We start from the raw sequence: 14,417 nt of genomic DNA, 5'->3' as shown, positions 1-14,417 counted from the left end.
CGCATTGTTATCATGAAGAGTGATGGGGTGAGTCAAATTGCATGGCATATATGCAGGATATTACAGTGCTTGCCGAAGCTCAAGTGAAATGAATAGTGACCAATTGTGAACCGCATGTCCGTTCAAAGTCAGGGGCGGAGAAGGCATCAGATAAACCCGTTGGCATGATAACCGTGCACATACCAACCTTTACATTTTTGAGAATACATAAAAAAATTTAGATCATTTTTTTTTTCATTTCAGCCTTTTTCTGATCATTTGCTTCAACTGGAAATTCTGTCATTATCTAACTCAAAAGAACTTATCAAAATGTCAAAGCTCTTTCCCATACAATGAAAAAGCATGCAGAGAAAAAAACTGTCAAGTTAAATGTGTTAGATTAGAACGTAGGGAGAACATTTTTGTCAGGTTAGAAATACCAGTGCTGCCACCATATACAGCATAATTTCATAGTTTAACATTACAATTACGCAAGTATAGGTCATCTTGAGAGGAAAGTGAAATAAATTTTATAATTTGATGGATTGCACTATTATTGAACTAAACTGAATTAACATTGAACTAAACTGAATTAACATTGAACTAAATTGAGCTGAATAATGTCATCTTTAGCTGCTTTATAGTTGACATTGTTTTTGTTTTTTTTATAATTGAAGACATTGCAACATTATTTTCTTGTTTATTACTGTGCAGCTGCTTTGAAACAATCTGTATAGAGTTCTATAAATAAGGGTGAAATGTGATGTTCTACTTGCACCCTAAACCAAAACTATACTGCTTGACTTCTGCTCACATTTTACTACCAAGTTTTTAAAAACCATTATCCCTTCAATCATGTTTTGTCTCACTTAGGGCGCAGAGTCAAGATAACCACCCCCTCAAAAAAAAAGAAAAGAAAAAAATTAGTTGCATGACACCTTTGATAACACCTTCACTCTCATTTGGGCTTTACACAAACATCACAGTTTGGATTCATCATGTGTGCTGGCTTATATGTCAAAATGTGTGTTAGAACGTTTGATTTTCCAGTGTCAGATGTGTCATCATCTCTATTTGATCTGTCTGTCTCTTATTGTTATTCACCGGGATGCAGTTTCTCATGGGAAATGTTCTCTGATGTCAAATTCCACTCAGTCAGAATGGATGCTGATAATCTAACTCCATTAAGCATGGTTCTGGAGGCTTGGCTTCTCTTCTACACACACACACACACACATACACAGTCTATTTGCAGTCCTACATTGACAGAGCATCATGTCTACAGCCATAATCCCCCTAATTGCGTATGTCTTTTCATATTGACACATCCATAATTCACCTTAAATTGTTTATTCCACAAATTAATGCCATCAACCTGCCACTTTAGACGCACCGTGTGAAATAGGATTGTAGTGGCAGAGATGGGTCATGTGACTCGATTGTAATCACCGTAACTGAATTACTGCATACCGTGGTTTGTTGAGCCCAAGAGCTATCAAAATGCTTTTAGTTTCAGTTACTCTGAACTATGAGCCGAGGCCACAGGAAAGATAAACAAACCTACAAATGTTTATCTGTAATCTGGTTTTGACCATGCAACATTGGAGGGAAATTTTGTGTTCAGTGAAACTAAATTCATTGGTAACACTTTACTATAAGGTTTCATTAGTTAACATTAACTACGTTAGTTAACATGAACTAATAATGAACTGCACTTCTACAGCATTTATTAATCTTAGTAAATGTTAATTTCAACATTTACTAATACATTATTTAAATCAAAAGTTGTATGTGTTAACATTAGTTAATGCACTGTGAACTAACATGAACAAACAATGAACAACTGGATTTTTATTAACTAACATTAACAAAGATTAATAAATACTTAAACAAATGTATTCCTCATTGTAAATTAGTGTTAGTTAATACATTAAATAATGTTAACTAATGAGACCTTATTGTAAAGTGTTACCAATTTGTTTCAAGAGTATTGAAACGGATGTTTGGAAACCATGTCAATGTGTTATTGTATAAATTAAATTAAAACAATAAATAATAAAAGATAAATATATATAAAAATAAATCGTATACAATTATTAAATAAGATGTTTTAAATAAAAATCTAATGAATGTAATTTTCAGTACAATTTAAAGTTTTTTTTTTTTGCTCACTTGAATAAAAAATTTGTTTTGTTTTGTTTTGGAAGAAAGAAAGTCATGTTTGGACTGAAATGAGTGCAAGAAAATTATTGCAAAATGTTAATTTTTGGGTGAGATATTCCTTTAATGTGACATAGCAAATTTGGTCTCTGTGACACTGTTAAGTTAATGCACTGCAATATCTGTGTCCACCATTTATGTGGCAGTAAACAGCCTCACGTGGACGTCCTGTGACTCTGAGCTGCAGACTGGAGTTTATAAACGGACCTGTCACATTGATGATTGATTGAGTTTTTTCCCTGCTTTCTTGCACCATTGCTGCACACACACACACACACGCACGCACGCACACACACACACACACACACACACTGCTTCTGTCTGCAGTGACCTTCACTTCCTCTACACCTCATATTCTCTCTCCACCTCTTTCTGTGTTTGTGGTATACTGCTAAAGGCTCTTTCTTCAAATGAATCAGCTGTCTCCCTGATTGTGTTCTTAGATTTGAGTGGAGTTTTGCTCATTCTCTTTGTGTGAAGGGATAATTCTGTAATTCATGCTCAAGTATGTGCTGAACTGTGTGTAATGTTGTATTTAGTATGCGAGTATGTGTTGTAAGGGATAATGTACATTCAGATGGTCATTATCACAAAATAAACCCCAACAAGGTGATCAGGATTCTGATGTGAATACACACGAAATTCTCAATCTTGTGGATTCCCGTTGAAATGACTGCATTTCACCTGCGAAAATTCGATGAGTAACGTTAAATGTGAACCCACCTTAATAGGACCGTCCGGAAGTAGTGCAGATTTTGAGCCGAATTTCGACTCCCTGACAAATTATTACACCCCCCGTTGAAGTGACTACTGATTGCCTAATCCTAACCCCATCCCCTAATTCTAAACCTACCTATACTGGGGACTTGGGGGGTAGTAATTGGTAGTAATGATAATCTGGTGGGTGTCAGAACACAGGTGTTGTGCTGAATTCGGTGACCCACCTATGTGACCATATAGTAGTGACATTAGGGTTAGGGTTACCCAGATAGCAAATTACATCTGACCCAGTTGTGCCCCACATCTCCCACATTCTTCTGGCCGACATACCGCATGGAATGGCAGAGAAGACTCAACCTGAGTATGGCTGGCAATATAGCATACATCTGGGCACTCAACTATGGCACATATGGCTCAGTTGTGGCAGCGGCAAAGGTCACATGGGCCACATCTGGGCCACAACTCACACTTAAAACCGTCTTAATGTGTGTGGGCCAGATACAGCCCATGACATTTTGTGCTATAGTTGAGTGCCCAGATGAGGCCCGGATATGTATGCTATCTGGGTAGGGTTAGGGTTAGGATTGCATAGGATTCCCTACTACGTCACATAATTCAGTGGGTCACAATTATACACTGGTATATTGCCACGGGCAACGGTAAAATATCAAGTTTAGGGTCATTCTATGAAAATATTTTCACGCTCAGTTTTGCGGTTGAACAGAAAACGTACTCGGTTACTAGCACCTCATTGCAGTACACGAGATCCAGGGGGCGGAGTTGGATCCAGATCTAAGGGGTGGAGATGGGTAGGATTAGGGATCAGGGGGTGGAGATGGGTAGGATTAGGGATCAGGGGGCGGAGATGGGTAGGTTTAGGCAGAGAGTATCTCTCTATATGGCTCTGGGTTTAGGTATGTGTAAGGTGGGAGGAGTTGGATCTGGATCCAGCTCCTCCTCCTGGATTTCGTGTTCTGCAGTGAGGATCATCTCCACATTCTTGCGGGCTTTGACGTGCTCAGGAGTCACCTGATTGGTTCGGTTGTCCGAGCTGCTTCGCCATAAGGTGTGCAGTTGCTGCAGCACAGCCAATGAGTGAGCTTGCTGTGCTCACCGTTCTCGAAAGGGAACCATATTCTAAATTTTTTTTTGTTATTTTTTTGTTATACAATTATATACGTTACATTCTCGGATGTATTATCTTCTATGAGCTTTCAGCTGAACCAAGCGAGAGAAAAGAGGAAAGAGCGCTTTAGGACAAGAATGAAAGATTGACAGCGCGAGACGAACGAAGTGAAAGAACGACATGTGATTGACAAGGCAGATATTCAGCGAGACGTGACGCGCACACGTTCCTTCAGCCAAACTTTTGTCTTTCTTTTAAATAAAAGCATTCATTCTGTCCTTTAAACCGGTTTGTCTAGCTGTCCAACGTTCTCTCTTTCTTTTTATTTCTTCTTTCATTCCCATGTTGATGACTTGTGGAAAATCGCCAGGGCAGGCTCTCGGCCGTACGCCAGACGTTAACCTGCCTGTCAGTAACACCTGGCTGCAACGCAAAGTGAGTGATACGAGAGACGAGAGCGGATATATTTTCACAGTAAACGCTGCACTTTTATGGCGGTGACATCATGGAGTCTGTGTCTAGAATACATTGTCCTGGAAGAGTTTTTATCACGAGTGTTTTTTTTTTGTTTTTGTTTTTTTACAGCTGTAGCGCCATCTAGTGTAACATCAAGTTATTTTACATGTATTTATTTAGCACAGTGGTCCTATAGAGTCCATGAAAGTCATGATTGCAGTTTAAATAATAAATATCTCTCAAATCATTATCAAACACACCTGATTAGATAAGAGAGGCATCAAAAATGTGCAGTGTTGCGGTTGGGAGGACCATGGTTGGGAGCCACTGTGGTTTTGTTCGAAGGGACTTAGTGGAAAGAAACATAGGCCTATATATACAGTTTTTTAAGTATTTTATTGTATTCATCTATTATTGTCTGTAGATTCCAATCACAAGCCCATCTTTAAAGGCTGTTTTCTCAAAATGAGTTTTTTCCTGTAATTTTCTCATGTTGGCAGTGATAAAAAAAAATATTAAATAATCAAGAATCCCCTCTGTTAAAACCTTTGACTCAAAGAAGTCAACAAAAATGAAACAAGAATTTGAAACCCTTATCCAATGTTCAGATTTCTGGAAATGTATGCAAATTAGTGCATATTTAATTAGATACTAACTCATTTTCATATTTAAATATAACATTTTAGAAAAATTGTAAAACAATTTTTTTTTTTTGCAATTCTTGATGTATTCAATCAACTGGGGAAGTATGGTGATATCTATTAGTTTTTACATAAAATATTAAGTAATAATTAATAAAATAATGATTTAAAATTTTTATGTTTAATACAATGATTATTATAATTACATTATAGTGTAATTCCAGGAGTAGCAAGTAATACTAATGTAGGCTATATTAAATATATAATTATTTCCTTAGACATTATTGTTAGCCATATTGTTAATATTTTAATATGGCCACTATATAAAATGCTTCTTACTGAGCCTATACCATGTAGACAAAAAATATTTCACTCATTAAAAAAAATATTTTACACATACCATAAAAATAACATTCCATAATGACAAATGCACAAAAATATTTCAGGAAAAAAAAGACAAAATTAAAAAATTATCTCACCTGATGCCAGAGGTGTGAAACATTATTCTCACATCATCTCTGATTTTATTTCTAAGCTGAGCACTTTCCACCAATCTGCATGTCCTATCTGTTGTATAGAAATCGAGAGTTCACCTGAAAAAAATTATAATCATAAATGAAAAGAAATATTCGTGGTAATGTTAAACTAGCTGTACAAGACAGATGAGCATGATTCCATGTGTGTGGAATCTGGGATTTATTTATCCAGCCTAAGAAAGCAGGATCTGCTGTGAGAAAACAGCACAGCAGGATTTAAGTGGTGTTTATAAACTACCAGAACTTGTGTAGATGTGGCAATGTTGTGCGGGTCATGTGTTACTATGCAAGCTGTTTTGACTGAGGAGAATGATTTGAGGTCAGAAACTCAAGAGTATGCTTATACAGAAGTGCACTGAACTGTTTTATTTCAAAAGAAAAGGAACATTTAATTGTTATTCTATGACTCATAGAGATCTAAGTCTCTCTGTCTCTCCCTTTAGAATTTCCTGAGCCAATAAAGGGTGCCTCTACCGGAGGTATTATTGGTGGTATTCTTTGTGTGATCATCCTCATAGCCATAATTGCAACTACCATAGTGATGGTCCGCAAATGCCAGAGGAAAAACATAGAGTAAGTACTGCCACCTCTTTCATATTCTGTCTTTGACCCTGGTAAAAACAAGTTACTTAAACAGTGTGGGGGAAAGTTACTTTTAAATGTAATGCATTACAATATTGAGTTACTCCCTTAAAAAAGTAACTAATTGCGTTACTTAGTTACTTTTTATGGAAAGTAATGCGTTGTTACTTTTGCGTGACTTTTTTTTTTTACATGGGCTAGGCATGCTCCCGGTTTCTCTCAACATGGGGACAGGAGTGGTGTAAGCCAATAAATGAGAAAACAAAGTAACAGATATTTTGTTGTAAATTTAAAAGTAATGCGTTACTCGTTACTTGAAAAAAGCAATCTGATTACGTAACTCAGGTTACTTGTAATGCATTACCCCCAACACTGCGTATAAATGACCGGTGAATGTTTCCCACTTTACTGATCGTCTGTTTGTGTCTGTTCTTGCAGCCGTCCACCCACTCACAAACCTCCTCCTCCTACGAAGACATATTCATATTCAGACAGAGTGAGTAGAGCCGAAAGATTCATACTCTATTTTACACTTTGAGCAAATGCAGCTGAGTTCATTTTAAATTAGCTATATATATATATATATATATATATATATATATACAGGGGTTAGCATAAGTGAACACACCCATGCTAAAGTTGACTAAAAAGAGGATGAAAAATCATCTTTTGGAAATTGATCTTAATGCCTTAATTAAAAAAATGAGGAAAACTCCAACATTTAAGGACACCAATTTTCTTTGTGAAGGAATAATGTATCGTAAATAAATAAATGTTCTTCCTTAAAATGCAGGGTGCATAAGTCAGGACACCCCAATGTTAAATTCCCATAGAGGCAGGCAGATTTTTATTTTTAAAAGCCAGTTATTTCATGGATCCAGGATACTATGCATCCTGATAAAGTTCCCTTGGCCTTTGGAATTGAAATTAGTGATCGACCGATATATCGGCCGGCCGATATATCGGGCCGATATTTGCGGTTTTTACGTGTATCGGAATCGGCCGATACGCGGCTGCTGCGTTGGCCGATAGTTTTTTCCCGGCATTATTTATAGACAGGCGTCCACAGGCAGCTCTGTGCTGCTGGAGACGCTGCAGTTCACGTGCAGACCCTGCACTGTCCCTCCCCCACTAGCAGAGTGCAACCTGCGCTTCAAGATAACGGTAACTTTTAAACTTTCAAAGCATCTTTTAACTGTTTGACTGCTGAAATATTGTCAAACACTTTGAAAATGGAAACACGTTGCTCTATAACTGTTATGTGGTTGCAACTATATAGCTAAGCAAGTTTGTGGGTCCAAATGGAAAACGCGAATGACTCGTCTATAAAACTGCTTGCTTGCCATTGTATTTAGGGAGCTGCAAATAGCTGTAGGCTATCCGTTCAGTATGCATTAGGGCTGTCAATGAATATTCTAAATACGAATATATATTCGAATAGTTTAAAAAAAACTGAATTTTGAAGGTGAAAATTAATATTCGAATGTGGAAAAACACGCCCGCGGTAGCAGACTAACGTTACCACAGCACAGCTCGCTCGGAGCGCTCAGTGTCGGTTCTATGTACTGTGAAACTTCAATTAATGTATTTGTTTCAATCACTGAATGAAGCCTGCTATATACCTTAAATTGCTTGCACAAAACTCTTGATCAGCACTCAACATTTGTTTGTTGTTGTTCATTTAACCCGGTATGCGCGGAGAGCGTGAGGGTGAGTGCGAGAGAGAGAGAGAGAGAGAGAGAGTGCGCCTGCGAGTCCGGGCGAGCCAGAGTGAGCGCTGCGGTCTTGGCCATTAGTTGATTTACTCGTTTTTTTTTTTGTAGTAATACGTTGTCAAATATGTTTAAACTCAAATAAGCTAATTAATACTAGTAGATATGTCTCTTTGTATTAATTTGTCCTGTTATTGACGTAATGCGCGTCAATGACCAAATGCACGACGATATGCTCAAATATGTTTTTTTAGAGGGAATATACAAACGCCATTTGAGCAATTTTGACAGCCCTAGTATGCGTACGGTAGCTGTTACGAACACTGGTCATAGGATTAAGTAATACCAACGTTGTTCCGTGCTTTTTGTGGGAGATTTATTCAGCGACCACCTGGCTGAGGTTTGGACGCGTGTGGTGTGTGTCTCCCTCGCCATCGCAGTGATATTAGAGACTATGCTCATTTTATTTTATGTAGAAAAATTTAAACCATGGCAGTAAATAGTTCGTTACTTTTAAAATGAAGTACAGTGTGCACTGTGCACTTTATTATGCTGGTTGCTACTGTGTGCAATAGTGTAATTATTTTATTTATGTTTAAATATTTATTTTCAGCAGTGAACTTTTTTTTTGTTCTACCTCATGTTTTTAATATTTGTTAAATATTGTTTATCTACTTGTTCTTGTTCTACCTCACATGTTTTTACTATTTGTTAAATATTGATTTTTTTACGTTAAATAAATGTTACTTTTATTAAATTGAGACCTGTAACATTTGTTAACATCATGTCATTTTTATGATGTAAATTGAGGGAGCAAAATGTATCGGCTCCAAATATCGGCTCAAGAAAATCGGCAGCCCGTATCGGTCATCGGCTAAGGCTGATGGGGAAAAAATCGGTATCGGTATCGGCACTAAAAAATCCATATCGGTCGATCCCTAATTGAAATAGCCCCACATCATCACATAGTCTTCACCATACCTAGAGATTGGCATGGTTTTATTTTAGTTAGCCTAATAGCTGGTTTAATTTGCAAAGGCCAAGGGAACTTTATCAGGATGCATAGTATCCTGGATCCATGAAATAACTGGCTTTTAAAAATAAAAATCTGCCTGCCTCTATGGGAATTTAACATTGGGGTGTCCTGACTTATGCACCCTGCATTTTAAGGAAGAACATTTATTTATTTATGATACATTATTCATTCACAAAGAAAATTGGTGTCCTTAAAGGTTGGAGTTTTCCTCATTTTTTAAATTAAGGCATTAAGATCAATTACCAAAAGATGATTTTTCATTCCTCTTTTTAGTCAGCTTTAGCATGGGTGTGTTCACTTATATATATAAATGTGTGTGCGGTGTCCAAAAGTCTGAGTCCACACTGGAAATCGATGATTCCTAGCCTTGAGATGAACAGAAAGTTTTAAGGTTTTGAAAATTTTGAAAGCAATATGACATTAAATGGATGGGAAATATTCAAGATTCTGCATGCTACTGTTTCTTTTACTGTCTATAATGCACATTCAACATTCAAATAATTTGACACACTGCACTTATTGTGTACATACATGTTTTTACATTGTACTTATATTTAAAAATACCTGCATGTAATTACTGCTGTAATATATTTCTGTAATTACATCTATAATTACACTGTTGATTCGAAACCCTAACCCCTTAACCTATACCTTTAAACCTTTTGTTGTCACGCTGTGGTGAAGGAGGAAGACAAGGCAGGCAGAGGATCCAATATAAACTTCTTTACTTAAGTGAATATGTAGGATACAAACAGGCAGGTGTCACTCACTACAATATAACCGTACATAGACGAGAACCGACAAAGGAAGACTGAACAGGAGGAACTAAATACACACACTGATGAACAGAAACAGGTGACACAAATGATGATAATTACAATGCACAGGTGACAACAATGAAGACAAGCAGGTGTGTAGACAAGAGGGATGCTGGGAAGTGTAGTGAAGAGGCGGAGACAAGACAGACTGTGACATTACACCCCCCCTCCGGAAAGCGCGACCTCGCGCTGCAGAGGAACCAAGGCGGAGTAGATGGAGGGAGGAGCCAAGGCGGAGCAGATGGAGGGAGGAGCCAAGGCGGAGCAGATGGAGGGAGGAGCCAAGGCGGAGCAGATGGAGGGAGGAGCCAAGGCGGAGCAGATGGAGGGAGGAGCCAAGGCGGAGCAGATGGAGGGAGGAGCCAAGGCGGAGCAGATGGAGGGAGGAGGCAAGGCGGAGGCGGGGCTGACGACACCAGGGGGCCGACTGACAGGGGCGGAGCAGGTGAGAGAGGAGACCAGGGTGAAGCCGTAGAGCCGACGAGACAGGGTGATGCTGAGGGACTGGAGGGACATGGTGAGACCGTAGGCTCCGGCGACTGAAGGGTAGACAGGGACACAGAAGGACACGGTGGAGACAGAGGGAGTGAGGACCAAAGGGAAACTGAGGGGAGTGAGGAGTCCAACAGAACCGGGGGGACGAAAGGACGAGGCGTAGCCAGAGGAGAGAAGTCCAAAGGTGAGGGAAGGCCGACGAGGGACCAAAGTGGATCCGGGGGGACGAGGGAGCCTGGCGGAACTGGGGGACTGAGGGGCCATGGTGGAGCTGAGGGAGGTAAGAGCCAAGGGGGAGCAGATGGGACGAAGGACCGAGGTAGAGTCCTGGTTGAGGAGGTTGGAGGCGGAGGCCAGGGATCCACCGACCAGGCTAGATCAGCAGGGCTGGTAGTCAGGGGTGGACGGGTTGAAAGGTGGCAGATGAAGGGAGGTGGGAGAGGGAGGCTGGGTGGGAATACAGTCTCTGGCAGGGCGGACGGGACCAGCGGTGAGGGCTCGGCAGGGCTGGACGGGACCAGCGGGGAAGAAGTCTCTGGCAGGACGGCGGTCTCTGGCTGGACGGCGGTCTCTGGCTGGACGGCGGTCTCTGGCTGGACGGCGGTCTCTGGCTGGACGGCGGTCTCTGGCTGGACGGCGGTCTCTGGCTGGACGGCGGTCTCTGGCTGGACGGCGGTCTCTGGCCGGACGGCGGTCTCTGGCCGGACGGCGGTCTCTGCTGGGCTGGACGGGACCAGCAGCGAAGGCTTGACTGGGCTGGGCGGAACCAGCGGTGAGGGCTTGGTGCTGGACGGAACCAGCGGTGAGGGCTTGGTGCTGGACAGAACCAGCGGTGAGGGCTTGGTGCTGGACGGAACCAGCGTTGAGGGCTTGGTGCTGGACGGAACCAGCGGTGAGGGCTTGGTGCTGGACGGAACCAGCGGTGAGGGCTTGGTGCTGGACGGAACCAGCGGTGAGGGCTTGGTGCTGGACGGAACCAGCGGTGAGGGCTCTGAAGGGCTGGATGGGACCAGCGGAGAAGGCTCTGAAGGGCTGGACGGGACCAGCGGTGAAGGCTCGGCTGGGCTGGTGGTCATGACATGCCATGGGAGGAAGCTCTCCAGGCATCGGGAGAGTGCCTCTCTCCAGTCTAGGCCGGAGATGTCTGGGAGCTCCCTCGGGTCCACGGTCTTCGCCCCCAGCCGATAACATGCCATGATGGCCCTGTCGTCCAGAGGGCTGGAGGCAGCCAGTGGAACAAACCTCCAGGTGAATGTGAACAGATCGCGGCTATCCAAAGCCAGTGCCGCGATCTGCCCGGCCAGCTCCCAGCTCATTTAGTTAGGTCGGTTCTTCTGTCACGCTGTGGTGAAGGAGGAAGACAAGGCAGGCAGAGGATCCAATATAAACTTCTTTACTTAAGTGAATATGTAGGATACAAACAGGCAGGTGTCACTCACTACAATATAACCGTACATAGACGAGAACCGACAAAGGAAGACTGAACAGGAGGAACTAAATACACACACTGATGAACAGAAACAGGTGACACAAATGATGATAATTACAATGCACAGGTGACAACAATGAAGACAAGCAGGTGTGTAGACAAGAGGGATGCTGGGAAGTGTAGTGAAGAGGCGGAGACAAGACAGACTGTGACATTTGTATTTCAACATTGTACAATTATCTAATAATTTTTTTGACAAGTACATAGTAGTTTAAAGCACCTGATATAAAGTTTGACCTTGGTCACTAATCAAACAAGTACACTTGTAACGTTGATCATGTTAAAAATCTTTGTACAGACAGTCAGATGTTCTTGCATTCATTGAAGCACAAGATGCTCTTTGGATCATCTCAAATCATGCTGGAGATCATGATCATCAGGTTTTACACTAACTTGTGAAGTTAATGTAGCTTGAGTGCTGCTGTCATCAAAGCAAAAGGGGATATGATGGGAATTTTAGTGGAAATGCATGAAATGTTTTCTTTAAAATAGTGAAAGTGCTTTTAAGGAAGATGGAAATTCTTGTGATTCTTTTATTAGTTTTGCTCAGTTCCTGTTTTATGATCTAAGAAGTTTTATTTCAGTTAGTTGCTCAGACAACATTTCTAATTTTCATTTAATTTTTGTTTTAATTAAAAACTTTCCATTTTTTTAAATGTATTATTTAATTTATACATATATTAGTTAACAATAGCAACACTGGATGGACTGCCATCCTCAAACTGGATTAGGACAGTCTGAAAAAAAATCTACCAAAAAATCTGAAATTCTTTCAGAAGAAACTTTTCACCTATAATTATGGTAGCTTGTTTCTGCCACTGAATAAAAAAGAAAACAGTAATTTTACTTTTTATCTCACAATTGTGACTTTTCTTTCCTCTGAGAAGTGTGAGTTGTAAACTCGCAATTGTGAGAAAAAAGTCAGAATTGTGAGATAAAAAGTCGTGATTACTTTTTTTTATTCAGTGGCAGAAACAAGCTTCCATAAAGCGCAGCAATTGACCCTTTTCTTTTCCTTTCCTTTTGTAGCCGAGCATCAGTAAACCTGAGTCTACTGAGCTCATGCACCATGAGACCGAGAAAGAGGAGCCAATGACAGTAAGAGGCCATTTCTCTCCCTCTCTCTATTCCTCTAATCCGTTGTGGCATTTAAGGTGGTAAATCATACATATTTGATGGCATGTTCATTTTCCATGCATAATTCAGGCGTATTACTCACAGATCATAATCCTCTCTATCATAGAAACACATGTGCCTTGACTCTAATCACAACACAACAATCTCTACTCTGACAGGATCATTTAGTATACTATGATGACAAGGATCATCATGAGCCTTCCTGGGAGGACAAAACGACTCCTTACCATGATGACAGAGACGAAGACGAAGACGGAATGATGGGAGAGGAAGGCCTATATTACATCACTTCCTCTGCCACTAGAGGGAGCAGTTTCATGTCACCAGCTGTGATAGTGTAGGGATCATACCGAGTAGGTTTTTATACTGTAACCTGAGCACAATTGTACTGTTTTATATTGTAATATGAAGTATGGGTTTGATTGCAAAGGCTTTGATAAACCCAAACACTGTAAGGGCCCTGTTATTCAGTGCCCATTTCATAGAGACCTCAATGAGAGAATGAAGACGTCATTGTGATTAAGCACACAGATGTAGTTGTGAACATGCACGATTATTTGTCCTTCTGTAGCTGATTAAGGATTGTGCCATTTTTTTGATTGACTATGAATGAGAATTAAAGCAGCCATAAGGACAAAATGAGCCAGTGATCAACATACATTATTGAATCATTATTATTGTGGTTATTATTAGCGATGTAATTCACTGAAATTTCTTTCTTTCTGTTCCTAAACTCTCTTTTTTTTTACTTTGTACCTTACAAGATTTAGTTTTTGTATTGATTTCCTGTTTTAGTAAATTTCATTAGATTAATCATCTAATAATTTGCACCCTCCTGACTTTTATAGTAGCATTTATGATAATTGCATTGATTAAAAAAATATATATATTTGATTTGATTTTATTGTTTTCATTTGCTCCAGTTTACGCTCAATAAACGGGGTGATACGCTTTCTAGGTATTTTATGTATGCATCAGTGACAGTGTCACTGCATTATCCTCAACAATATGCGTGAATGGATGAGTCTTAAAATTGTGTGTGCAAATGTGTGTGCAATGCAAATATGGAAATCTGACCTTTTGTACAAAGGAGTTCACAAGCTCACATATTGTTATAAAAGTACGGCAATTTTCAGTTAGCCTACTTTTAAAGAACTATGATTGAATATCTATCATTGATCATATTTTTCTTTTTTGGTGTTGCCTGGGGCCTTTACTACCATATTTAGGCCTGCCTACCACCAGTAGGCATTCAGTTGCAGCCAGGTTAAACACAGTCTCGTTTAATGTTCCAGAAGTATCTAAACGAACAGCCAAAACAACAACAACAATATATAGGCTACTCACTGTAAAACGCACAAACACACAAGAACATACTCACTGCGTAGATGCTGTGACGGTGGTTTGTTTTGAATCACACCAGTGGAGGGCGCGCGCTCACAGATAAAGAGCACTCGTAGTTCTCGCAGG

At 40.2% G+C, this 14,417-nt stretch overlaps 1 protein-coding gene across 1 annotated transcript in view; it reads left to right on the top strand.

The window, feature by feature from the left end:
- si:ch73-22o12.1 (nectin-2) overlaps window positions 1-13,343 on the top strand; it is an 80,416-nt gene extending 67,073 nt beyond the window's left edge. Inside the window, exons 7-10 of the mRNA XM_056241881.1 lie at window positions 6,122-6,251; window positions 6,699-6,756; window positions 12,840-12,908; window positions 13,106-13,343. Of these exons, the coding sequence (XP_056097856.1) occupies window positions 6,122-6,251; window positions 6,699-6,756; window positions 12,840-12,908; window positions 13,106-13,288 (440 nt within the window). The 3' untranslated portion in view covers window positions 13,289-13,343. The remainder of the gene's footprint in view (window positions 1-6,121; window positions 6,252-6,698; window positions 6,757-12,839; window positions 12,909-13,105) is intronic.
- The last annotated feature ends 1,074 nt before the right edge of the window (window positions 13,344-14,417 follow it).

Source organism: Rhinichthys klamathensis, unplaced genomic scaffold, assembly GCF_029890125.1.
Source record: "Rhinichthys klamathensis goyatoka isolate OS25496 unplaced genomic scaffold, OSU_Roscu_1.1 h1tg000679l_1, whole genome shotgun sequence".
Classification (NCBI taxonomy): Eukaryota; Metazoa; Chordata; class Actinopteri; order Cypriniformes; family Leuciscidae; genus Rhinichthys; species Rhinichthys klamathensis.
This window is presented reverse-complemented; position numbering and strand designations above follow the sequence as displayed.